Source organism: Phoenix dactylifera, chromosome 14 (genome assembly GCF_051530095.1).
Source record: "Phoenix dactylifera cultivar Ajwa chromosome 14, Ajwa_hap1_PhDact_Kaust_v1.1, whole genome shotgun sequence".
In the NCBI taxonomy this organism is placed as follows: Eukaryota; Viridiplantae; Streptophyta; class Magnoliopsida; order Arecales; family Arecaceae; genus Phoenix; species Phoenix dactylifera.
The window spans coordinates 13773843-13801204 of NC_143203.1; the positions used below are offsets into that span (position 1 = coordinate 13773843).

Below are 27362 nucleotides of genomic sequence, written 5' to 3' on the forward strand. Positions count from 1 at the left end.
GGATAATAAAAACCCCTCTTTTTCCTTCCCAGATCACCACCGAGCCCCTCTTCTTCCTCTCCTCCCTCTCCTCTCCCTCTCCTTCCTCTGCTCCTGCTTCCCAAGTCACCGGTGAGCCGCCTCGGCCTACCACCACCACCACCCGAGCCTCCTCTGTTTCGAGATCTCCTTCCTCTTCGGAAAGCACCGCCGCCACCGCCGCTTGACCACCGGATCGAGCACCCGCGGCCAAGATCTTCCTCCCACTGCCTCTGCCACCACCGGTAAGCTTTCTCTGCTCTTCGATCTCAACCTTTATTCCATGTCTTTTTTTTCTCTGTTTCGGCCCCACAAACCGAGATCATCTCTTCGGTTGCTTCTCCTCCCCATCAGCCGCCGCAGCAGCCGGTTGGCCGTCGACCGAGGGGTGGCCTCCGGCCGCCCATGCCAACCACCTAGCCAGCCCTCTCCCCTCTCCCCTCTCCCTTCTCTCGGTTTCCATCTTCCCTGTCCATGGGGAGTTTGGGGAAGATGAAGGCCCATCGTGGGCCGAATTGGGCCAACTTAGGCCCGGTTCACTGTGGGCTCAACTTGGGCCCAGACCCGAATCCAAAATCTGAAATCCAAACCCAAAACCCAGTTCAGACCCGAAACCCGGAACCCGAAACCCAAAGTTGTTTGGCCAATAAATGAAATTTTGCAGTTAAGCCCTTGACAGTATATTATTTCACAAAAGGATCTTCTGTAATTTATGTTTGATCCCTAAAAGAAAAATTTATTACATAAAGATCCTCAAATATAATTATTTGGTCCTTTTACCCAAGTTTTATTATGGAACGGTGCTATGTAATTAGACATTGGTCCCTGAAACGAATTTTTATTGCATAAATGAACAAATTAGAGGCCAACCTTGGGAGGGCCCTATTGGGCCGAGTCTATGCGGGCCCATTGGGCCGTGTCCGATGTGGGCCCTATCGGGCCATGTTCATTATGGACCAACTCTAGGCTCTGTTGGGCCGTGCCCAGTAGTATTATTTCTGGATTTTGCTTAGCTCTAAAATTAACAAGAAATTAATTAAATTTAAACAGGTGAACCTGATCCGCCTATCTGAAGTAGGGACTAAGCGAGAAGAGGTAAGTAACTTAATGCTTCAAAGTGCATTTTTTAAATTATTTGGTAAAATAATTATTAGTGGTTTAAATTTCGAAATATGTTTTGTATTTAGTAAGATGGGTCTGGCATGTTAAATTTTATTTAAAAATTATGCTCTGAAATCCATAAATTATGACTGGGCAATTTATGAAATATATTATATATATATATATATGCATTCTCAGCATGGCTATGATCTGTTCTGTTCTAGCCCTACCAATGGGGATTACACGTTGGCCCTGTCGACTTGTATCTGTGAGGAACCGGTTTCGACACCGTACCACCGGTGCTTAATAATAGTGGTGTTTGGCACCTTGTGCAATCCATGCCACTAGGTTACGTGGTCGTAGCCTATCATGTTGAGATTCTAATATTAGATTTTTTGGAAAAATGATAATAAATTTTATTGAAACAGTAAAACGATGTTATTTATGATTTATTCCAGACATTATTCTGCATTTTGATCTGATATCCTCTGACCCCACTTTGGGGTATTTTGTTGCTTACTGGGCTAGTATAGCTCATTATTTTATTTTCTCTATTTTTCAGATCCAGAGGCTTGATCACACGGGATTGGGGAGTGCGTTAGATTTTTCGATGATTTTTCAGTTATTGTATTTTAGTTAGTTTAGTTTGGACATTTGAATTATGTTAGCCAATGTTATTTTGAAATTTTGTAAGACTGCCTTTGAATGACTTTAAGTATTTTTGTCAATTTTAAGCATCTGTGATTTACCCTCAAATAAGTTTTGAACATCCGTATTTGCTTTGATGTGATCCGCTGCCTTGCACGCCTGCGCGGCCCGCCGTGCGGGCGTGCGGCATCTGACGCGCCTCGGGCTCGGGGCGTGACATCAAATGTTCTCTCACTTGGGCAAGTGTCTTCTGGTGGTTGGCTTCGATCCTCTCCAGTTCCCAATAGGGCATTTTCCATATGTTTTTTCCTTCCCTATATTTTCATTTTTCGCCTTTTTCCCCCTTGTGTGATCATTTTAATATTTTAAATGAAAGAGTGTGCATTAAAGAACCCTCATCCCCCAAAAGAGATTTCATAAAAGGAAGAGGAAACAACAAATGATTTTGTTATTTTGCAATTTAGTTCTTTTTTCCCATTTCCCATAAGTATAAGATTATTAGTGTATACATATATACATATATATATATACACACACACCAAACTAATTAGATTTATGAATATACATAGAAATTTTTAAAATTTAAAAATTAACTATATTTTTCCTTGCAATTTTGTTTCATCTTTTCTATAGTAATATCAAATTACCAATAATATAATCCTTGTATCTCCGTAATCCATAACATCCTATACTGACTAGCCAACCCTAAGATAACCATAAAACAAATTCGGGAAAAAATGAACAAATAAAAATTCTAATTGCAGAATATATACGACATCAGCTCTTTGAGTCACATGTGTAATTATAAAAAACCATCTGACAATTAGATTGAATTCTCTAGACAAGGAACCTTCAATATCAAATAATAAATCTAGTAAATAATATGTAATTATGAAAGGCAAATAAAGAAAAAACTTAAAGCGCCAAAGATTTTCCCTATTTGGTGTTGCCTAATCCAACCTGATCAACTATGTCAAAACCCCAATCCCATTGCTCTGCTGCACTAAAGTCAGCACCTTCGCCAACTTCACCAATCTCAAAGACTCTCCATCCTCTTCATGACCTTCATGTCTACTTCGATCCATCCATCCTTATCTGGCTAGAAATCTAGGACCATAGTCTATGCGCGTGGCTGGAAGGTGACTAGTAGATATGATCGAAGTTAGAGAAGGAATGGGTATTGCTGCTACACCCACAAGCTATCGACTATGCTCCGACGGGCAATGTGAAGAAAGAGAGAGAGAAAAGAGATGCAATTAAGGTACTTGAAAGTAGGCTAGTGTTGGCCGCCGGCCATCCCCTATCCTTATCGGCATCGAAAGAAGCCATCGAGGTGGAGAAGGAGGTGGATAGGCATCAAGGGCATGGGAGGAGGCTTCAATCAATTCAATATCTCAAATCATAATTTTCCTTCTAAAGGAAATTCATATCAACTAAGAACCGGCTAATTAGGCACTTGGAGTTCATTGAATGAATTACCAATCTAACTATAGTTTCTAATTGTTTTGCTTGAACAACATAATTTATAGAGCAATCTAGTTGTTCCTCCAAATCTGGTGGATATCTGCTCCACTTGGTGCAAGTTGAAATTCTCATCCATCCTGCGATGCATTATTCTCATGCTTGTAGTAGCTATTTTATGGTCATGTTGGTTGGAATGGAGCTCTAGATTCTTCCTCTACAATGTTCAGCAATTAGGTGGATAGGAAAGTTGTGAAGCTCTTATCTGACTGTTCAACCTCATTCAAGGATCGTGAACTTTTGAACTTTACAATGGTTGTGAAGAAACTTGTCACGCCCCCGACCTAAGATTGTGAGTCAGGGATCGCAGCAGCTGCCGCATACTTATAAAAACCTCTCTCCACAAGCATGTAAGATATCTCAATATGATATCATATACAACCAGCATAATAAATTTAAATAATTAACATTCAAATTCTAATTTAAATGATAAAATTAAAAGTCTTACAATAAATAATATTCTAAAATTTTACATCAAATCAAAAATAAAATCTAGTGTAAATAAAGATTGTCAAAATCTTATCTCTAGTCGCTCTTCCATGATAAATTCCGGAGTCAAGCTAATTGTTCAAATCTTTAAAAATATAAAAAAAATCTATAATGAGCTAGACAGCTCGATAAGTAATGAATACCTTAACTTGAAAATTTATGTAAAAACGTATGTGACAATAGTAAAATAAAAATGATCACAAATCAGTATAAAGACAAGCAATTCCACTCAGCCTAGCTCGTCTCTAAGGAAGAGGCTCTGCCCCTCCGAGGAAGAGCTCCGAGAGTCACATAAGGATACAAAGTTCACACTACATCACCGAGATCCATATCTAATATTTGCAACCATAGAAGGATCTTTTGTCAATAAATGACATGAAGACTGCTATGACTCGATGTTAGTGGTTTTGCTGGACCTGATTTAAGATGTTGTTCAATTAGGACTATGTGGCCATATGAAGTGAACTTAGTTCGAGAGTCATTTTCAAGCTATATATGTAATAGTCCAGCCCTCAAGCTTGTGGGACAGCCCGAAGAGGCCAGGCCCAAGCTCGGGCATGCCCTGTTGCACATGAAGGAGGAGAAGACTCCTGATCGGAGTCTTCTTTCTCCTCTGATAACGCCGAACTCTGAGAATCCTGAGGCAATCCCAACACTGACCAGACTCGAGATTCAATCTATTTAAGACTCCTTCCTTCCACTTTGATTGTCATCAACGAAAATCCGAGATATCACTGCCGATTTCCAAGTTCTTCTTCCAGATTTTCTTCATCGATTTGTCACCAGAAAGGCCATCGAAACCTCACTTGCCTTCTTCTCTTTTTTTTCAAGTTTTAGAGTTGTTGCCACGCTGATTTGCACCAAAAAAACACTAAAATTTGATCCGAAAATGGGGTGCCTTATTTCGGCATCCTTCTTCCACGTTCACCACCATCGGTTGCTTATTTGAGCCAAACTTCGCCATTTCTTGGGATCATCGATTTTGCATGGCCGTCGGTCAAAAAAGAATCCACCATGATCTATGCCGAGTTGTTCACCCCTTGCTCTTCTTGATCTTCTTCTACCCTTCTTCGTGCCGGCCGACCACTGTCGCCGATGGTGCCGCGACCGAAGGGCCGCCCGTGGCTATCATCGTCGAGGCTGGGCCGACTAAGTGGCCTGCAATGCTCTGATTCGAGATGAGAGGGGGGGATTGACTCTCCCCTATTTTAAGAAGATAGAAGAGAGTCTTCTCTCTTCTTTCTCTCTCCTCTCTTCTCTCTCTCCTCTCTCTCTTAATTTCTTTTCATTATAGACTAAGGTTGACCCTAGTTAAGGGCTCTGAACTAGTATCACTGCGACCATCCGTCATGCTAGCCTTAACCCGAATATTGCTGAGTATCGTTGGACTCTATTACCATGAATCCCTATTGTGCTTTATGAATCATGGTTTGATTGTCTTTTCATGATTTGACTAGTTGGACTGGCCAGAGCCGATTGACCCAGATCGTCGGACGCTGCATCTAGTCGACCCCATTCATCCAAATTGTTAACCACCATTGGACCTCTAATTGATAACCCTTGATTTATACTCTTGATTTGATATATGATTCTTGATCAAATGAATTGGATTATATTGCACTAACCGATTCAAATAATTGGGCGTTGTTATCTAGTTGGTTTTGTATATCTTTTTATACAATTCTATTTTCATGGTCAGCCTTGGTTTTGTATGAGGCTATAGTCATCCAAGCAGAAAGAAGCCCGACAAGATCTTATACTCTAGTTTCTCTCTTTTTCTATTTGTTTCTCTTGGTATTTTCTCTCTCTAGCTTGATCCGAAGAAATTTTGGTTAAAGGGACTCAAGGGGTAGTCTTAGATTACTACATGATGGAGGAGCCTTTAGTGGATCAATAGGGAGTTCTGGGTTGTCGGATATCTTGGATAATTTTTTATGTTGATTTGGTTCTATAGGATAACAATCTTTTGGGCAAGAAGAAATTGAACAGGATTTTGCGCACTCCGGTTTGTAGATTGTGGTAGTCTATCTGGGTTCTCAGCAAAGAGGTAAGAATTCTTGTATACTGACCTGCATGATATAGATATTTTTGTACCTATATGTATTTTATGCTAATGATCTAGATAAGTAAGAAGCAAGAATGATTTTATGATCGTTTTGGTATTTAAATATAATTTGATCATATTTACTTGTGATTGATAGTATGATGGGTGCATATATGTACATAATTTATACTTAAATAATAGGACTAATAGATACGGTGCTTCGGACTAACCACGTAATATTGATTGCCCCGTTATGGATGAAAAACATGACCGTGGTTAGTCGAAAGCCAGAAATAAAGTTTAAAAAAATTGATGGATGGATGTGAACTTGATTAAATGAATAAAGACTTTGGGCTCATCTCGTTATCATTGGTTGCCCTGTCACAGGCTGAAAATATGATACTACTATTTATGCCGTGACAGGCTAGAAATGTAAAGCAATTGTTTTTTCCATCATAGGCTATAAATGTGAAACTACTGGTTGCCCCATCAAAAGCTGAAAATGTGATATTATTGGTTGCCCCATTACAGGCTGAAAACGTGATACTATTAGTTGCCCTGTCATGGGATGGAAACATGATCAGAATTTGGCCCAAAGTAAAAAAGATAATTTATTCACATAAAGTTAAAAAGGAATGGAACAATGTATTAAGTAAAGAAAAAAACATCTGTATAAGCATTGTTAACAGACGCAATTACATGTACAATTTAAATACATATTAGACGGCAAACAGAATATTAAGCATATAGAGCAAGTTTAGATATTAAGCACAAATTAGAGCTATAAACAGAATATTAAGTCATCAAGCAAAATCACCAGCATGGATGTATGCCGGTTGAGATCCGCAGCAGAGGAGGGCGGTCAGCCGGATCAGTAAATGGCTTCGACAAAAGGAGGAGAAGGAGGAGGAAGAGGGGGGGGAGGAGGAGAAGGCAAGCGAAGATGGGGATGAGGAGAAGGCGATACATCTGTAGGAAAGCTTTGCGGTGGGTACGGGCAGATGGAAGGAGGAGGAAGAGGGAGAGGAGGAGAAGGAGACCGGCCAGAAGGAGGAGGAGCAGGAAGAGGGGGTGGAGGAGAAGGAGGCCATCTAAGAGAGAGAAAATGAGATGGGGACCAGCGCGGCGAGGAGGAGGCGAAGGCAGAGTTATTTGGGCTGAGAAGGGTCAATTTAGGGCTGAGAAGGGTCAATGGAAGGGGTGATCGGACTATTTGGGGATAAAACTAGCTTCCGATGATGCATAGAAGTGTCGTCCTAAGATTGGCTTTCGACAATGCTTTTAAACATTGTTGGAAGCCAATATTAGGACGACGCTTCAAAGCGTCGTGGTTTCGACTTGGCTTCCGAAGACGCTTTTAAGCATCCTCAGAATTCAATATTAGCATGTTGGTTTCGCACGGTGCTAATAAGCGTCGTCTTAGTGTAATTCCTGCCCCGACGCCACTAAAAAGTGTTGGCAAATTTTTGCAGGGTGACTAAATTGCTAACGCTTCTTTTTAGCATCGGCGCATGAGAGTCGAATATACTATTTTTCCTGTAGTGTTGTTATTCCATTCCAGCTCTGCTTGTTCTTCCTCCAAGAGTGGTATTTCTTGACGGGTGTTGGTTTGTTCTGCTTTAAGGAATGTAAGTCGGTCCCGATGCGCAATTTATCTTTTGAAGCCTTGGAGGGGTAATTGATAGAATTTCTTTTTAAGCCTAAGAAGTGGCTTGTATAAAGCAAGGATTAATGACCTCCTGACTATTTCCAATTTCAAATAATATAATTTTCTTAGAATCCTTTCTTTCTTTATAATAAAGTAGCTAGATTTGTAATAATTTCTTTACTAACGACTGAACTTTAGATCAAAGCAATTTTTTAAATTGCTAATATATAGAAAACTCCTTACTCTTTGGATTCAGAAGAAGGGCCAATGAATAAAATTTCCTCTTGACTCTAAATAAAAAGGCATCACAAATCCGATTAAGTGCTGTTGAACGATATTTCATGGGTTTAATATGTAGGTGGATAGGGCGGTATAAAAAGGTCTGAAATGAGATAGATGTAAAGGCAAAATGGAATGGTTTCAGGGAGATAAAGAATATCTAATACTTTGAAATCTATTTCAATAGAGATTATTCACTCTTTTATAGTGTTTAATAGACACACACACACACACACACACACACACACACACACATATATATCATGTGCATGAGTGCGTAATTTTAGATTCTTTATTCTTGCTATCTTTTTCGTCATAATTTTTTAAAAATCTTCAGTTTTTTTTTATTTATGAGTCTTCAGAACTTAGAATGTGAGGATCCGTGCGGGCGTGTGTTTAGTCCCACATCGGTTATTCACTGGGTAGATCTTGAATACTTATACAGGATCAAGGAATCCAAATAATAACTTCCGGCTAGGCACTTTGGGTGAGATCCTGGGTTGTTACAAATGGTATCAGAGCGGACCCGGCCCGTAATCTATGTGGACTAGGGGACACTGCAGCACGGATCCATTGGGGTTGACCACGGACCGATCGTGGTGTTTGTGATTAGATTTGAATGGATTTGAACCCTTAGCCTGACGAGGACGTCAGGGCTTAAACGGGGGAAGTATGTGAGGATCCGTGCGGGCGTGTGTTTAGTCCCACATCGGTTATTCACTGGGTAGATCTTGGATACTTATACAGGATCAAGGAACCCAAATAAAATCTTCCGGCTAGGCATTTTGGGTGAGATCCTGAGTTGTTACATAGAATTTCTGGACTTTGTGTCGGAAAATAAAAAATTGTGAAGTATATGAGGACCCAACATGGCTCCGCCTCTTGCGAACGGTTTGTGGTTCTGGGGTCTGCCAGAGGTGGGTATATATTTATATATATTATTAAGTAAACAATGTTGATCGTACATTTTTTTGACCATGTGCTCTAACACCAAGACTATCAAACCTTTTGATCTCTATGACTGGATACACACAATAGACTGCGTCTCCGGCCTGCAGAGCAAGTAGTTTGTGTGAAACCTTCATACCTAACCTCATAGACTCTTCTACTGCCACTACAACAAAAGAGATGTTTGCCGACTCTAAATTGCCGACGCTAGATAAAAGCGTCGGCAATTTTTTTTCTTGCAACAGTAAATGCCGACGCTTTGAGAGAGCGTCGGTAAAAAATCTTTTGCCGACGCTTTGGATGGATTCACCGACGCTAAAAAGCGTTGGCATAAGCGAGAAATGCGACGACGCTTATAAGCGTCGTCGGACTTCATATCTCCCACCACAAAACCCGATCGACCCTCTCCCTCCGCAGCCTTAAATCCCTTATAGCTCACGCCGACCGACTCCCCCCTCCCTCCGCCGATCTCAGCCATTCCCCTCCTTCGAGCGACCCCAAATCGCGTTCCTCCGCCGCATCTCCTTCCCCTCCTCCCCCTCTCCGTTGGCCTCCTCTCTGTGGATATCTCCCGCCTCCTCCGCCGCAGATAAGCCCAAATCCCCTTCCTCCTCCTCCTCAATGCCCCCTTCAAAGCCCTCTCCCTCTCCCCCGCCGCCGCCCCAGACGCCCACTGCCTCTTCTCCCTCTTTCTTTCTCCCGATTCTTCACTCTGTAATAATTATTAAATTAAGAAAGGAATTAAATTAAAAGAAGGAATGGAGAAGGGGGAAAGAAATGGGGCTCCCGAACCGACTCCACGACGCCTCCAGCGACTCCATCCCGATCCTTCTCGTCGTGGCGGCCGCCGGGTGGGTCTCCTACCTCCGCTCCCTCCTCCTCTGCCTCCTCCACTCCCTCGGCCTCCAACGCCTCCACCCCTCCTCCGCCGCGGCCGACGATCCCCTCTTCTCCGCTGCCGCGTCCGGCCTCGCCGGACTCGTCGTCGTGGCCTCCTCCGGACGCCCCTTCGCCTACGAGGCCTTGCCGTCGGCGGCCGCGGAGGGGGAACGAGATGAGCCGGGCTGCGTGGTGTGCCTCTGCGAGCTCGCCGACGGCGACCGGCTTCGGCGGCTGGATTTGGTGAGGGAGTTATTTGATCTAATGGCAGAAAGAGGTGTGGTTTCTTGGAGCTGCATGATTTCGGGCTATGCAGAGTAACAGGTTCATGAAGGCACTGCACCTCTTTAAAGTGATGCAACTGGAGAAGAGTGCAAAGCCCATTGGGTTGGTGGATGAAGGGTGCAGGTACTTTGTGAATATGTCAAAAGTTTATGGGGTTCAGCCTGAGATGAAGCATTATGGTTGCATGGTTGATTTGTTGATTCGAGCAGGGTTGTTGGAAGAGGCAGAAGGGATCGTCAGAAGCATGACAATGAAGCCAGATGTGATGGTATTAAACAATGCTGCTATAGTTTTTGTTAGCTGATGGTGCTTTAATATTAAAGTTTTACTACATTTAAATGCCCTAGTGGTTGCAATTAGATTTATTGTTTGGTGATTGAGTGATTCTATGCCAAATTAATGTCATTCGCTTGAACCTTGGCTGATGCTTTCAGCACAGTCTTTTAATAAATCAAACATGCCACTGATATGCAACCTGGCCTATCTGCTTGGAACTTGCTGGTTTGATCTGTTCATATGGATTACTAGAAGAACCAACCTTGCCAAACAATGTCCTGGTGGTTCCAATCAGACCTGATTTAATCAGCTGGTCTGCCAGCTCCTAAACTATTGATGCTCAGAGAATGTCGTTACACATTCAGTGAGTAGACAGACACAATTTATGTTATGTCAGTGGTTCCATGTTTAAATGATAATTTTACAAGGTTTGCTGCTAATGCTTGTGCCGAACTTTTGATTGCTTATTACCACCAATCAGATATTCTTAGAGTTCTACACTTCTAAACATCGGTGTGGCAATGACTATTCTCATAGGCTGCATTTCACACTCTCATAGCTCCAACGATGGATATTTTTCTCTGTGTTCACCATTTTCATTTAGTAAAATGATTTCCTACTCAAAAGAAAGCAGCACAATTACAAGAACAAAATATCAAAAACATATCATTGTCATAGGCTATACTTTTTTTATTGATGGAAATCTTTTGCTTTCACCTTTTGCACTTTGTGGTGAAGGGCATATTCTAAGATAAAATACCTGGTTTAGCTGGCACTGATAGCACTTTCAAAGTACTTTTCCATCATTTTGAAGGATAAGTCGGCCATCATTGAGACTTCCATTGGATCTAGGTGTCACATTATATGTAGCCTCCCCCATGAGCCTCAAGGCATTTTCAAAGAACTTTGCCTCAAGGCATGAGGCAAGATGAGCTTCCAGCCTACCAAAAAAATGTCTTGACCATGTTATCGTTACAGAATTTAGGATTTATGGTATGGATACCATAAGGAAGCCATGAATTTTGAAGGCTTAATTATATTCCAACGATTACCTTAAATAGGGATTAGTACTATGGATCTATTACCGATCACATTATTGCTCCCAAATTAAAATATGCTGATACATTTTGTTTATCCTTTTTCAGCAGAAGACATTAGAGAATTTTAAGAACATTATCCTATTATCTTCGCCACAGGTATCGTTTCTTTCTCCATTAATAATAATGGCTTCTTCTTTCTCAGATAGTTTTAGTTTGCAGTGAGAGATATGGGATGATTATGCTGTTAACGTACTCTTGAAGGCATGCCATAATACACAGAAATATTGATGCAGACCTGGAAATCTTGTTCTTCTTTCCTTCACCTTTCTAATTATATTTCCTTTCCCCACCGGGATTCTTCAGTTACTTTTTGTAATCAAGGATAAACAAATTTGGATGAGACCTACATGATTTTTCTTTAATTCCTTATTTCCTTTTGAACTGTCTTATAATCTTTTAGTCCTCTATTGCAAATAATCTAAATTGAATTACATATTAACAAATGCATATGATCAGGCAATGGGGCATTAGCTTCTGTAAAAAATTGTATGTCTTTTACTTTCAAGGCTGATCACATTCTCACATGTTCATATTCTAATTAAAATTTCTGCTGTTATTTGATAGTTACTTCTTCTGTAGAGATGGCTATGTCAACAAAAAACAATTGAATGCCTAGATATTGTGATGTTCTAGAACAACTCAAATAGATAAACTTGGAAACTTCTGCTAGAGAAAATGTTTTGATCCATATGAATTTAATGCAGTTCTTAAGTATATCTTTATTTTTACCCATACTTACTGAATTTAATGTTAGCTTGAAGAGTGGGATTTATGCCCAAGTTTCATTCCTCATCATCCACAAATATTCCCAAGATCTCATCAGCACAGCAAGAGGCTAAGATGGCTGCAAGTATGATTCAGATGGTTGTGAAATGGGTCCAACTTTGGTACCATTCTGTTTAGTTCATGTGTAAATCCCTTACTGCATTCTATCCAATATAAATGTCCGGTATTTACACTTGACCTGGTATAAATAATTGAGATGCTTGTTTTTGGTAATTTGGAAATTGTTCCATGCTTGGACTGGTTAATTCTTATGCAGCCTCTGACAGTACACTTACAGGAAAGCACAAGGCACCGTAAGCCTGACTTTCCCACCTCTGAGGCTACTGAGCATCAGTATTTGGCTGCAGAATAAATTTTAAGGGGATAAGAAGAACTCATCCAGATATTGTTGAAATGATGCGACTTATTTAATAGGACAGAATTTTTTTGGCATTGGATTAGAGGGATAAATACAAGAAATAAAGTATATTTAATGCTGCATAGGATGATGATTTGGATTTCTATTACAAGGTTGAATTTATCCTCTCATTCTTTTTGTTGTGTTTAGAGAGTGGTTAAGAATAAAAAAAGTAACTGGAGGGATAACTTTCCCTTTTCTATGTTGTAAGAATAAATTCCCATATGAGGAATTTAATGCAGTTCTTAAGTATGGGTTTGTGATTCATCCACTGTTTTTAATATTTTATGATTTATACATTAGTTACTCTTGCATTTTTAACATTTGGGGATTCTACAGTTATTAATACTTCTTCTAAATTCTCTTTTCTTTCAAAGAATTTGTTATGGCTTTGGCATGTGGTGCATGGGAGAGCATGTCATGCATTACTGTTGTTTGCATCAAGTTTTTGTCGAAAAAAACTTCATTGATCTGGCTCAGTCCCATGGACAGAAATTAGTGTTTAAAAAGAAAATCCTTTCAGACGAACGTATTGCATACTTAACATTGCTTGGGTTGAGTTAAGAAAGTTTGAATGTGTTGTTGTGTTTCAGGTTTAAGACTTGGAGGAAGGATACTTGCCGATGAAACTGGGACAGAGTTAGTATTGAAAGAGAGACCTGGATTTTGACTTCAATCCATTTACAGAAAATAGAATTTTCTTCAGCCATCTTGCTTTCTCTTAGTGCTGGTTATTTTATCCTCCCTTCTTGATCTGGCCATAGCTGTGGACATGTTGTACTCCTAATGTTTATAGTCATCATCTGACCAAAGATATTTATATACTACAAACAAGAGAAGTTCATGGTTCTGTTGGTTCTTCTGGTGGTCCTGATGTGGTGCTGACGGTCCTACTATAGTTCTCAAAAAGTAATTGATCCTTAGGTCTACCTAAACCATCTTTTTAGCTTTATAATTAGCATCTAATTTTGCAATTATCATCTGACACAGGACATTTGTACTAATGCACTATAAAGTAATGTATGAGAGAACTCTCATGTAGCAATGAGTTGTTGATGCTCTGCACATTGCTATTGATGCTTGCAGTGATTGCTGGATTTTTATTACCTGTATGATTCAACAACTGTTTCTTGATCTCTTTATTACCGCTGCTTGCCTCGGCTTTGTTGTTGTTAAGCCTGCGGCCTCTGCGAGTGTGGAGGATGCCTTGCATGTTTGCGGTCTCATGTCCTATTAACATGGTAGCCCCTTTGTTCTCACCTGCTAAGGTTATGATTCTTGTTGTGCCCTCGCTTCCCCAGCTGCTGCAACTTCCCAAGATTCAGCTTTTGGACCAATTTGGGCTCCTGAGTTGTTGCTTCTTGTTGTGGCTCGGAGGTTTCTTGGGGTGGTGAGGGAGATCTTGACCTTGTTGGAGTTGGAGATGGCTCTGAAGATCTTCTAGAAGATGGTGATGGTTGCTGCAGCTATGTTTGTTCTGCTGGCTGCTTCTGAGATGATTTCTGTGACAGCGACGGTGAGGGCGATGGTGGTGGAGCTCGAATCCTCCTGATCGGTATTTCTGTTGGAGTGGCTGATGGGGATCGGGATGGTGATGGACGCCTTGATTGAGGTGGGGATGGGGGCTGAGGCTGGGTTGCGGTGGAGCATGAGCAGCTGGCCATAGCGTAGCCACTGGTGGACGTGGAGGTGGTGTGGGATTCTTCAGGGACTCGTGGTAGTTTGATTTCTAGGCAAGAATTAATATTAAAAGCCTTTTATTTTTTTAAAAAAATTAATATTCTAACGACGCTTTAAAGCGTCGTTAAAATTTCGACCAGAAATCAATTAGCGACGCTTTAAAGCGTCGCTAAAATGTCGACCAGAAATCAATTAGCGACGCTTTAAAGCGTCGTTAGCTACCGACGCTTTAAAGCGTCGTTACATTACAGCTAGCGACGCTTTAAAGCGTCGCTAAGTTTGCAATTGCCGATGCTAAAAAGCGTCGGGAAAGCCTCGACGCTTTTCAATGCGTCGAAAAAAATTTCTCCACTGTAGCATAGGCGACGCTTTGCCGACGCTGACGAAAGGGTCGGGATGGTTTTTAGCGACGCTTAAAAGCGTCGTTAAAGGCCAAAAAAAGCGTCGCTAATGACCATTATTCTTGTAGTGTGCGTTATTAGAGCATGACTGGTTCCATCTCCTGGTCTATATATACCGATCCTCTCCATGCCTTCTTATGCCGCCAAATACCCTCATTTCCTCTAAAGATTTAATTTCGTATAGGAAAGAGATGGCTTGCCATATCCTCCTCTTTGCTCTCCTTGCCCTGGCTTCCTCTCGTGTGATGGCCTCCGATCCCAGCCAACTTCAAGACTTCTGCGTTGCTGACCTCAAGTCCCCTTGTAATTACTCTTCACTCTTATCTTTTACTAGTTTCAACATAATGGTTTACGAGTTACCCTTTGTTGCTTAGCTTCTTCCTTTGGATGCAGTCCTTGTGAATGGTTTTGTTTGCAAGCCACCAATGCACGTGACAGCGGACGACTTCTTCTTCTCCGGCCCCGATATGCCTGGCAACACGTCGTACTAGCTTGGGTCTAAGATGACGCAGGTGAATGTGAACCAAATTGCAGGGCTCAACACCCTCGGCATCTCCTTGGCTCGAATAGACTATGCACCTTACGGTCTCAACCCACCACACACCCATCCCCGGGCCACCGAGATCCTTACAGTGTTAGAAGGCACGCTCTATGTCGGCTTTGTCACATCCAACACCAACAACGGCAACCTTCTCTTCAGTAAGATGCTCAAGAAGGGTGATGTCTTTGTGTTTCCCGAAGGTCTAATCCATTTCTAATTCAACTACGGTCCAACGCCTGCCGTGGCCGTTGCAGCCCTAAGCAGCCAGAACCCTGGAGTGATCACTATAGCCAATGCAGTCTTTGGATCAAACCCACCCATCTCTGATGCGGTTTTGGCCAAGGCCTTCCAAGTGGGCAAGGATATGATCAAGTATCTCCAGGCTCAGTTCTGGGTGGATAACAACTAGTGAAGAAGGCCACAAACGGCGTAGTGCAAGTGTCAGCACATATGGTTCATCTTGTGAATTGCTTCCACAAAGCGATTGTTTGGCATATGGTTAAATAGGTGTCTGTTTAGTCGACCAATAAGAACACCCGCTGGTTTAGAGGTGTTCATTTGTTTGGTGTACGTGTATCATATTCTATATAATTTAACTTCATAAGGATTAGAAATTTCTCTTTCTTATTATAGAGTTTTTTATATAAACATATTGTTTCTATTGAAATTTTGTATAAAAAAATAATTGGGCCCTATCGAAAGTGCAGAGCCCAGAGCTGTTATCTTCAAAGGATCACCCATCTTTCAATTCTGCAATGCATCAATTGTTCTCTCTTGCTCTGTTTGCTCGCTGGCAAGTTTGCTAGGTTCTGGCTCCAACCTTTAATGGTAGCTGCTTCCAACATACCCCATAGGGCCATTTTAACTTCTGCAATATGTCCTAGAAAGTTGTCAACTCGGTTGCATCTTGAAGTGATTAATCCAGCTTGAGGTGATAGCTTAATGATCAAAGATTGAACAAGGGAGTTGCTGGATGCTGGTTTACTTTGACTTGGTAGTCTGTTTAGTCGACTGTATCTTGATGCTGGACAATTGGAATCAACACTAGTATCTATTTTCTAGCCATTACTGGGAGTGCTCCTGTGTCATTGTCTTCTAAAGGAAGCAGGTTGTTTGCTTCTTTCCTAGCCTTTCTCCAAATTAAGTACTATATCAGTTAATGTACCATAATTCAGGACACTATCTGGTGTCCCAGTTATTTGAACTCCAAGATCAAGCTTGATTTTGATGTCCCAGTTATCACATAACATCATCTAATTTAACCTTTTATCTATTTTATAATACGAATAAATTAGATAAAGCTATTAGAAAAGTATTTTGCCAATTTTTTTTTATGGGCCAGCCATCAACAAATTTGACAGGAAAAACTCTGTTTTAATTTGTAGTGAAAGATTCTAGTTTATAAGAAAGTCTCTCTTTCTCCTTTTTTTTTTTTTTTTGTTGATAAGAGAGGTAATAACCACCCTAAGAGGGAGGAGTAACCAAAGAGTGGAGATTTACAACTTCAGAAAAACCAAGATGGAGTAGGTATTACAAGCTTTCATCAACTGAAGGAAGAGAACCATCTTGACTTATAAAAGGTATAGGGTAAAGAGATCACTTCCAGAAAACACGCGCATAGTGACGGAAAATTAGTGACGACCCATTATCAGTCACTATTTGTGACGGATTAGTGACAGAAAGAAATTTGGTCACCATGCTGTGAACTTAGTGACAGATTAGTGACCGACCGGTCACAAAATACGCGGGTAGGGTGGGCGCCAAAACTTAGTGACCACCGTAGTGACGGGATATCTGTCAGAAAACTGGTAACTGAAATTGCAACGAGACAGTGACAAATTCACCCGTCACAAAAATCGTAACCCAAATATTTATAAATCTTTAAAAGATTATTTTTGATAGTGACGGATTATTGACAGAAATTTTCATCACCAAATTTACTTTCTAATTCCAAAAATATTAAAAATAATATTTTTGAGTAATTATAAATTAAAAAAGAAAAAAAGATGAAAGGAGGAAATCTAAAATGAACTAAGTGTGCCGCGCTTAATTTCTAATCCCCCCCCACCCGCCCGCCCGCCCGGCGCCAACACCAAAATTCTAATCCCCCCAAACCCTAGCCCCTGCAGCCGCCCCTCAACCCCCCACACCCCGCCCTCCTATCCTCCCAGTCCCAGTGCCGCTTCTCCGCTGCCGCCTCGAGATCCTCCATCTCGGCCAGGCGGAGCTGCTTCGATGGCCACCGGAGACCTCTCTGGTTCCGCCGCCTAGGGTTCTGCTGCTCTTCTTCTTCTTCGAGGTTTCGCAAACTCGATTCCAGAAGGGGAGAGGTACCGGTTGGTCTAGTTCTCTTCCAACGTAGGCAAATTTCTCCTATTTCTCTCTCTCTCTCTCTCTCTCTCTTAATTTCTGTTACATCATAATTTCCTCATTGTAAAGATTCTTGAGTCACAAAGAGATGCTTTCTTCAAGTAGGTAGTGTAATATTGAAATAAAGAAAAAATTTCTCATATGTTGGATAATTAATGCTATTTGTTTCCTCGCAGGAGGAAATGGGATTATTTTTTTATAATCGTATCATATGTTCTGTGGAAATCACCTTTTGAATAGTCCCATTCGGTAAGAAGGCTGAGATTCTTGGATTGATTTTCTTCTCCACGATGTAAATCAAAAGTGACTGACGTAATTGAAGTATCTGACTTCTTCCATTTTCTTCTACAAGTTGTTAGAAAAGAGATGGGAAAAAAAGAAGGGTTGAAGAGTTACTCTTCTTTTGTTGCAACTCTTGCTAGGAACTCAATTTTCACTCCTTGTAATTTCCCCATGACTTGAAACTAAGGACACAAGAAGTCATCTTATTAATCTGTGGAGGATTCACAAAGCTGACTGCATATGCATGGGTCAACCGAGGCATGCTCTTTGCGCCCAAAAAAAAAAAGTTAAATCTTATGCTGTATGTTAAACATTTGAAAGCTTGCTGCAGACTGTTTCCTCTACTGTAAGAGTTTGATAACTAGGTGTCGTTTAACTTTAATCCAACAGGGGTTTCTCTGGATTTATTTCAGGTCATATACTTTAACACTATAATTGTGCTGAAATTCTTTCATATGCTTACTGCACTCCTTTTGTTCTTGCAGCATTTTGGGATGCTGTTGTAACATGTTTCTTCCTGGATACGGCACATAACATTGTTGAATACATTGAAATAATATCAAAAATTCTCAAAAGTGGAGGAGTAAGTTTTTTTGAAACTGTTTAGAATAAACTTCTGCATTTAGTAACTTTTCAGAGATTCCTGCACCTTACCAACTTTTTCTCAAAATTTGATTTGTAAGCAGATCCAAGTTTTTAATCAATGGTTTTTGTGCCTTATTTCTTGGTAAGTGATAAGTATTATTGTCACGCCCCCGGCCCGAGATCGCGAGCCGGGGGTCCGCGCCAACCGCCGCACACCCATAGGGAACTCTCCCTACAAGCATGCAAGACATCTAAACCAAATATCTCAAATATATAACTAAAATAATTCAGCTGAAATAAATGCAATCTTATTCCATTGACTAACTCAAGTCATAGGGTTTCACAAGTCTAAATACGCAGCGGAACAATAAAGATAAAACATCAATTTAAACAAAGCCTAATCTAGGATAACTTGTGCTTCAGTTCTTCTAGTCGCTCTCCCATTTTAAATCTCCGATAGGTTAGTTCTCAGAATCTGTAAAACAACAAGAAATTGTATAATGAGCTAGACAGCCCAGTAAGTAATAAACACCTTAACTAGTCAATTCATATAATAACATAAAATATAAATACAAATTACGATGAATCAACATAATAACATAATCAATTCCTTTTCAAGCACAAATTCATTAAAATTCGTATTTTTCAAATATCTATATACATAATCATAAATCTGATTCGAAACAAATCATATTCATCTCATCAGCCTTTAGCTACGACCACACTTATACCCTATGGCTAGGCCAGAAACAGAACCGCACTTATACCCTGCGGAGTGGGCCAGAATACCGCACTTATACCCTGTGGAGTGGGCCAGAATACCACACTTATACCCTGTGGTGGGGCTAGAATTGCCAATGCATAACCCCCTATTGGCAGGGTCCAGAACATAGCCAGGCTGAGAGTTCTAAATCTGATGCACATCAAAATTCTTTTGTAACATAATAGATATATCATAATTCGATCTAAATATGCATATACGATAAAAAAAAAGTAATATAACAATAGTCCGAAAAATATTATTCCAATTCACATATCCATTTTTCATTCAAAGCATCATCTCGTAAAATTCATAAATCACATATAATATTCATTAACAATTTATTCGATGCAAAAATAATATTATATAAATGAAGAGTCTAGAGAAGGCAGTTCATTACTTACATTGAACGCGATCCACAACAAATCCAATTAATCTCACAAATTCCTCGCAGAACCTAATATCCAAAAATCATATTTTCTTTTAAAATTAATCACAATATATATAAAACTTAAATTTTAATATTCTTCCAGGGCCGACCCTGCAGAAGTGTCTAGCCCCCCCCAGGTTCAGGTTCGGATTCGGGTTCATACCCGTAAACCACCCTTTCCTTTTATTTGTTTATTTATTTTTTTTTCTTTTCTTTTTCTTGCTTTTCTTTTCTTTTATTTTCTTTTTCTTTTATTTTCTTTTTCTTTCTTTCCTTCCCTTCCCTTTTCTTTTTCTTTTTCTCTTTTTTTTTCTTTTCTTCTCTTCTCCAGAACCTTCTCCCGACTTCTTTCTTCCTTCCCCTCTTTCTTTCTTCTTTCTTTTTCTTTCTCCTCCTCCTCTTCTCCCGACTTCTTCTCCTTCCCCCCCTTTCTTTCTTCTTCTTTCTTCTCCCGCGAAGGGAGGTCGCGAGCTCGGGAGAAGCCAAGTCGAGGCCGGCGGCGCCCGCGACGGCCGGCCCTCTCCTTCTTCCCGCGGAGGAGGCATGCGGACGGGAGAAGAAGAAGATCCCACGACGGTCGGCCTTCTCCTTCTTCCCTCTCTTCTTTCTTTCTTTCTTTCTTTCTTTCTTTCTTTCTTTCAATTGGTATACAAAGAAATGAAGGGTAGAAACCCTTACCTCAGCCCCGGCGAAGATCCGGCGGCTCCTTTCCGGCGGCAAACGGAGGAGGAAAGGGTCGTCCGTGCTGTGGCTGCTCGGCTCTCTCTCTCCCCCTCTCTCTTGGCCGGCAGTCCAAGGAAGAAGGATCCCCCCCTTCTCCCTCTTCTTGGTGTGGCGGCTCTCCTCGGTGGCCTTAAGGAGGAGAGGAAGCCCTAAAAACAGGGCTTCCTTCTTCTTCGGGATGGAACCAGTCCATCCCGTCGCCTCACGTGCGTCGCACGTGAGGCCGGGGTTTTGGGACTGGGCCGGTCATTTGGATCGGGCCCAGTTCCGGGGTCTTACATCCCACCCTCCTAAAAAAAAATTTCGTCCCCGAAATTTGCGTACCTGCAGTTTTAAAAAGTTGAGAATACTTCTTCCAAATCAAGTCATAACACTCTTCAAATCCAAGTCGTCTTGTCTGACCAATGTCAAATAATTCTATTCACCATACTTTCTCTGCACACTCTGATTTAAACCTCAACATACCCGTGTCAAGTCTAGATTTTTTTTTTCTAGAATTACTTGCTTGTTGGTACATTCATTATTATGTCTTATTCCGTGTGAACACTTTCGAAAGTTAAAAGTTTATATTCTTCTTTTGACAATCAATCAAACAAATGTTATGTAACTATTTAATCTTTTCTAGCAGCATAATAAGTTGTCTAACAAAGAGCAGTGGGCATGGCAAAACAATAAATAGAAATAAATATTGGGACTAGATTAATACCTGTCGTCAACACATCAGAAGCCTGTGCATCTTGCTGTGTAAGTGCAAATACTCTTCCTTGAGTCTTTGGCCCCTGGCTTCCTTCCATTGCCTGAGTAGATCTATTCTCGTTTCTTTGTGGGCAGTCTGCAATTTTATGACCTATCTTACCACATCTAAAACAGGCACCGGTGTTCCAATGGCAATCCTTGTCAGCATGAGCCTTACCACATCTGGAACATTTATTGATATTCATCTGCTTAAGGTTGTCACTCGTGGATTTCTTGTTTGAACTTTCGACGTTTTCATTGCTCTGCCCCTGAAATTCATTTGACCTGTTTCTCTTCTTTTGGTTTCTTTCCCTTTCCAACCGTTCATCAATAACTTTCCTTTCAATTATTAAAGCCTTATTTACCACAGCTGCATAGGTAGTCAATTCATAAGGTACCACTTGTTTTCTAATTTCAGTCTTTAGTCCCATCTCAAATTTATGCGTTCGATCTAGTTCATCTTCGACTAACTTTGGAACAAATTTCGCTAGCTCGGTAAATTTAGCTTCATATTCTGCAACAGTCATATTTCTTTGCTTTAGGTGAATAAACTCCTGCTCTTTCTGCGTTCTTACACTCCGAGGAAAATACTTATCATAAAATGCTCCTCGAAATCTTTCCCAAGTGAGTGGCTCCCTATCCTGCTCATATTTATGTTCCAACGTCCGCTACCAGTTGAATGCCTCACCTTGCATCATGTATGATGCAAACAAAATCTTTTCATCATTCTGGCATCTCAAGACAGCAAATGCTTTTTCCATCTCTATAAGCCAATTATCTGCTTCCAACGGTTCTGTAGTCCCCTTGAAAGCTGGAGGAGCCAGCCTCTTAAATTCAGCTATACTGCTGCGTTGTTCACACTGTTCCCCTCGTTCTTGCTGTGGCTGTGTCTGGGGCAACTGTGCTTGTTGTTGGAGCAACTGCTGTTGCACTTGCTGTTGCATCTGCATAAGGCCCACTATGGTCTGCATAACTTGGCCTAGGCCTGGCTCTTGTTGTCCTGTCTGAGTATCACTAGCAGGATTGACGACTCTCTCCTGCTGAGGGGTGTTACCAGCTTGTTGGGGTGTACTGTCATTTTGCGGGTTGGGTGCCTTATTAGTAGCTCTGCGAGTAGTCTTTCTCATCCGACGTGGAGGCATCCTGATCTATGTCTATCAGATAGCAGCATACCAATAATAAGCTTACCAGTTCATTACAAGTACATAGAATGGTTGTTACAATCATCATAAACTAACGTTCCAATGTCCCTAGTGTCTACCCACCTACACTCATGTTATGTCAGAGTTTTTTTTTTTTATCTTAGAATTTATCCATTCATGCTCTGATACCATAAAATTTGTCACGCCCCCGGCCCGAGATCGCGAGCCGGGGGTCCGCGCCAACCGCCGCACACCCATAGGGAACTCTCCCTACAAGCATGCAAGGCATCTAAACCAAATATCTCAAATATATAACTAAAATAATTCAGCTGAAATAAATGCAATCTTATTCCATTGACTAACTCAAGTCATAGGGTTTCACAAGTCTAAATACGCAGCGGAACAATAAAGATAAAACATCAATTTAAACAAAGCCTAATCTAGGATAACTTGTGCTTCAGTTCTTCTAGTCGCTCTCCTATTTTAAATCCCCGATAGGTTAGTTCTCAGAATCTGTAAAACAACAAGAAATTGTATAATGAGCTAGACAGCCCAGTAAGTAATAAACACCTTAACTAGTCAATTCATATAATAACATAAAATATAAATACAAATTACGATGAATCAACATAATAACATAATCAATTCCTTTTCAAGCACAAATTCATTAAAATTCGTATTTTTCAAATATCTATATACATAATCATAAATCTGATTCGAAACAAATCATATTCATCTCATCAGCCTTTAGCTACGACCACACTTATACCCTGTGGCTAGGCCAGAAACAGAACCGTACTTATACCCTGCGGAGTGGGCCAGAATACCGCACTTATACCCTGCGGAGTGGGCCAGAATACCACACTTATACCCTGTGGTGGGGCCAGAATTGCCAATGCATAACCCCCTATTGGCAGGGTCCAGAACATAGCCAGGCTGAGAGTTCTAAATCTGATGCACATCAAAATTCTTTTGTAACATAATAGATATATCATAATTCGATCTAAATATGCATATACGATAAAAAAAAAGTAATATAACAATAGTCCGAAAAATATTATTCCAATTCACATATCCATTTTTCATTCAAAGCATCATCTCGTAAAATTCATAAATCACATATAATATTCATTAACAATTTATTCGATGCAAAAATAATATTATATAAATGAAGAGTCTAGAGAAGGCAGTTCATTACTTACATTGAACGCGATCCACAACAAATCCAATTAATCTCACAAATTCCTCGCAGAACCTAATATCCAAAAATCATATTTTCTTTTAAAATTAATCACAATATATATAAAACTTAAATTTTAATATTCTTCCAGGGCCGACCCTGCAGAAGTGTCTAGCCCCCCCCAGGTTCAGGTTCGGATTCGGGTTCATACCCGTAAACCACCCTTTCCCTTTATTTATTTATTTATTATTTTTTCTTTTTTTTTTCTTGCTTTTCTTTTCTTTTATTTTCTTTTTCTTTTATTTTCTTTTTCTTTCTTTCCTTCCCTTCCCTTTTCTTTTTCTTTTTCTCTTTTTTTTTTCTTTTCTTCTCTTCTCCAGAACCTTCTCCCGACTTCTTTCTTCCTTCCCCTCTTTCTTTCTTCTTTCTTTTTCTTTCTCCTCCTCCTCTTCTCCCGACTTCTTCTCCTTCCCCCCCTTTCTTTCTTCTTCTTTCTTCTCCCGCGAAGGGAGGTCGCGAGCTCGGGAGAAGCCAAGTCGAGGCCGGCGGCGCCCGCGACGGCCGGCCCTCTCCTTCTTCCCGCGGAGGAGGCATGCGGACGGGAGAAGAAGAAGATCCCACGACGGTCGGCCTTCTCCTTCTTCCCTCTCTTCTTTCTTTCTTTCTTTCTTTCTTTCTTTCTTTCTTTCAATTGGTATACAAAGAAATGAAGGGTAGAAACCCTTACCTCAGCCCCGACGAAGATCCGGCGGCTCCTTTCCGGCGGCAAACGGAGGAGGAAAGGGTCGTCCGTGCTGTGGCTGCTCCGCTCTCTCTCTCTCCCTCTCTCTTGGCCGGCAGCCCAAGGAAGAAGGATCCCCCCCTTCTCCCTCTTCTTGGTGTGGCGGCTCTCCTCGGTGGCCTTAAGGAGGAGAGGAAGCCCTAAAAACAGGGCTTCCTTCTTCTTCGGGATGGAACCAGTCCATCCCGTCGCCTCACGTGCGTCGCACGTGAGGCCGGGGTTTTGGGACTGGGCCGGTCATTTGGATCTGGCCCAGTTCCGGGGTCTTACAATTATCTTCTAATGGTATGAACGATTCATACTCGTTATATGAACAGGTCTGGATAAATTTGGGCCCTCTACTTTATCACTTTGCAGACTCATACTCACCTGATGATGTATGTATATATAATTTCAAGCGCAGATAAGATATATAATGGGTTGATTTTTTTTTACTTAATGAGCTAGCTGTAACTTGTTCTCCTCTGACATCTAGGAGATGTCCATTGAACTCAGTTTGGAAGATGTGAAGAAAGTTGCTTTCCACTATGGATTTGAATTGGAGGTATCTACAATTAATTTTTAACCTCATAGATTTTAGAGAAGTTCAGTGATTCATGTTTCCACATATTTGTTCCATGAACCACAGATGGAGAAAATCATTGAGACGACTTACACTGCAAATCCTCGGTCAATGATGCAAGTAAGCTTGTTATCTTTTTGGTTAATTTGCACATGATCGTATATCATCAAAGCCAAGCCTACACTGACTTACACTGACTTCTTCCATTTCTTTGCCCTTTTATTTTTCTGTTCTGACATTCATCTAAGCGTGCCACATGAAACTATATGTCTAACCATCTCCTTATGAAACTTTGAGTTAGTTCAATGTATCACTATTCCATCAATTCTAATGCTTCTTGCTTTAGATGTGTCTTTGCCCTGTTTTCCCCCCTTCTTTCCATGAGAAGCACCTAATGGAGCATGTTATTGCAGGTCCCTTTGGACCAGGGCTATTTGAGGATGAGAGTGGATCTTGAGTTGAATGTTACATCAAATTGGACTATCGATGTTTCAGATGTGAGAGATTTTTTTTTTTTTAACAATCTAATTTACTGATGTTAGTGAAAATAGTGCATAATGTCTCAGCTAACTACTGCTAGATAGTCCATGTAGATCCATCTCTTGTTCCTCAACAAAGCATGGTTATTCAAATTGGCGCCAACGAGTAGGATCTTTTAGTAAGAAGGATATTGTGTCCTTTTTTACTGAAATTTGTATTTGATCTTACATTATATCTATCAGTTCCCTATGACTTCCCGTCACTGTTTTAATAATTTTCCCCAAGAAAGCTCCTTTTCAATAGTTTTTAATTTACCTTTTTGTGTCACTGACACATATAATTTGCCTTTGATAGGATTCCTATGGCACAACCATTCATGGCATGTGCACTTCAATGTGTGCTAAGTTAATTGGTTGTGAGATAAATCAAATTGGTTGTGAGATAAATCAATTGCGTGGTGGATAACTGCAGCGTTCATGAAATATTGTCCTTGTCTCCTATTGCAGGTAAGAACAGTGAAAGTTAGCAACATTTTCCTAGCTGCATCAGAAAGGGACATCAAGGAATTCTTTTTCTTCTCAGGGGACATTCAATATATTGAATTGCGGAGGTCATTGTCCTTCTAATTATGTCTTATGCATTTCTCTTGTGGAAAATCATTATCAAAATCATGTTGTTTTCACTTCGGCAGCGAATCTGAAACGTCTCAGATTGCTTATGTCACTTTCAAGGAGTCATAGGGAGCAGATACAGCAATGCTTCTCTCAGTGAGTTAAATTTTAATAATGCAAATTACTCGCTAACATGTTCCAATCTCAGGAAAAAAATTTTACAAATAACCTTCATGTCCTTCATGTTTTTCTAATATACAATCTGGAAGATTTTGGGTGCACCATTTCAGTTCTTTATGGATGCAGGAAGCAACTATAGCTGATCTTTGTGTCAGCATTACGCCAGTTGAGGATTACCAGCTTCCTCCTGAAGCTTACAAAGAGATACCGGTAAATCTGACTCCTTGATATTTGTGCAGATTATGCTCTCAGGTTTCTGCATGACATGAAAGCCATATTGTGACTTTTTGCTTTTAATTTTGGATACGTGGTGGTTTTCTCCTTGAAAAAAGAATGAATGAAAAAACAAAGCCGCATGGGCCACGTTCATTAGCATTTCATCGTTCGAGTGTTACTTTATAATTGTACCAGTAGGTTGTGGTGATAATTTTCAAAAACAAAAGTTCTGAACTAGTGGACCAAAATTTTTTCTGTGTCTTTCATTTTTGGGATTATAGGTCTTGCTCGCATGTTATGTTTCAACAAGAAGGAACATGTCAGAGATAACAACCTTTTATATATTACTGTCTTACGGATTGGGAACCATTTAGTGAGATTATCAGGCTTGTAATTGTTGGTTCTTTTGTTTTGTTTTGTTTTTCCAGTTCCAGTTTTGTAATTTCAACCTACTTATATTAATTCAAAAGGTTTCACTATTTTTGTCTTCCCATCTTCTTTTTTTTCTGGTGCTGCAGAAGGAAGGGAAGCTCTCGTCAACTGAGTCTGCAGTGAGGAAGGCAGAGGATGTGGTGAGCAGCATGCTGGCCAAGGGTTTTGTCCTGAGCAAGGATGCCCTCAAGAGAGCCAGGTCCTTTGACGAACGACACCATTTTATGTCCGGCGCCTCAGCTATGGCTTTAGTCCCTTGGAGGATCTCACTGGAATTATTGGGCAATCATCATTCTCTTCTACCTCTACAAGTCAAGCCCCAGAGCTGTACACGCGTGAAGACCTTCTAGGTATTTTTGAGCACTAAAAGAAAAAATGGCAAGAGGAGGTTTTTCAAAAGATGAGAGAAGAGATTGGCTTTGGACCAAGGCATGCAGATCGGGGGGGGGGGGGGGGGGGTAATGGTGATTCTGGTTCTGTTGATCATTCTTCATTATAATTGCTTTTGCCTTGGATGATAGGTCTTTGCATTCCTAGGAGGAATGAAATCTCTGTTATGACATACTTTTTGTACTTTGATTTTGATGGATTTAAGACATGTTGGTGCCTATTTTGAATGACATGTTAAAAAACTTTTGCGTAATGTTGAATGCCTTTGCTATTAATGAAATTATTATTATTATTATGAGCCAATCAATGTACCAAATGTACCAGATTATTGGAATGTGATCAGTGACTAAATTTGGTTACTGAATTGTTTACCAAGTATTGTGACGAGTAGCCATAAACTTAGTGACAGAATTTTGGTTACTAAAAATTGATTTTGCTCAGTGAGTTGTGATAAATTAGTGA

The 27362-nt window shown here is 40.6% G+C and overlaps 1 protein-coding gene, 2 long non-coding RNA genes and 1 pseudogene across 9 annotated transcripts; 3 read left to right on the forward strand and 1 right to left on the reverse strand.

The window, feature by feature from the left end:
- Positions 1-9098: 9098 nt before the first annotated feature.
- On the forward strand, positions 9099-13268 carry LOC120111504 (E3 ubiquitin-protein ligase RHA2A-like). 5 transcript variants are annotated; one of them, XM_089927271.1, is made up of 5 exons: positions 9101-9818; positions 9892-9983; positions 10070-10128; positions 11282-11332; positions 13013-13268. In XM_089927271.1, the coding sequence occupies exons 1-4, from the start codon at positions 9474-9476 to the stop codon at positions 11302-11304; spliced, it is 519 nt and encodes a 172-aa protein (XP_089783397.1). In that variant the 5' UTR covers positions 9101-9473; the 3' UTR covers positions 11305-11332; positions 13013-13268. The 5 variants fall into 5 exon arrangements, with proteins under 5 accessions (XP_089783394.1, XP_089783397.1, XP_089783396.1 ...); XM_089927270.1 differs by lacking the exon at positions 13013-13268 and adding an exon at positions 11991-12447; XM_089927268.1 differs by lacking the exon at positions 13013-13268 and adding an exon at positions 11991-12447 and having other exon boundaries at positions 9099-9818; positions 9892-10128.
- Positions 13269-14655: 1387 nt separating this feature from the next.
- On the forward strand, positions 14656-15472 carry LOC120111455 (putative germin-like protein 2-1; annotated as a pseudogene).
- Positions 15473-18100: 2628 nt separating this feature from the next.
- On the forward strand, positions 18101-24739 carry LOC103705771 (uncharacterized). The gene is made up of 4 exons (XR_005512667.3): positions 18101-18276; positions 24347-24406; positions 24505-24573; positions 24658-24739. It is a non-coding gene; the product is annotated as an uncharacterized LOC103705771 (long non-coding RNA).
- LOC148700052 (uncharacterized) lies at positions 18562-24305 on the reverse strand. Of its 3 annotated transcripts, none has more exons than XR_016398347.1 (3): positions 23271-23502; positions 20147-22581; positions 18562-19495 (listed from the first exon to the last, which is right to left on the reverse strand). It is a non-coding gene; the product is annotated as an uncharacterized LOC148700052 (long non-coding RNA). The 3 variants fall into 3 exon arrangements; XR_015973156.2 differs by having other exon boundaries at positions 18562-18753; positions 19443-19495; positions 20147-23494; XR_016398346.1 differs by having other exon boundaries at positions 20147-24305.
- Positions 24740-27362: the final 2623 nt, after the last annotated feature.

What these genes read in the sequence shown, in the direction of transcription:
- LOC120111504 (XM_089927268.1), top strand. Translation starts at nt 9,474, where the DNA reads ATGGGGCTCCCGAACCGACTCCACGACGCCTCCAGCGACTCCATCCCG. An exon ending in GGCTTCGGCGGCTGGATTTG is followed by an intron (nt 9,819 to 9,891) that starts GTGAGGGAGTTA and finishes CGGGCTATGCAG; the next exon opens with AGTAACAGGTTCATGAAGGC. An exon ending in CAATGAAGCCAGATGTGATG is followed by an intron (nt 10,129 to 11,281) that starts GTATTAAACAAT and finishes ATCCTTTTTCAG; the next exon opens with CAGAAGACATTAGAGAATTT.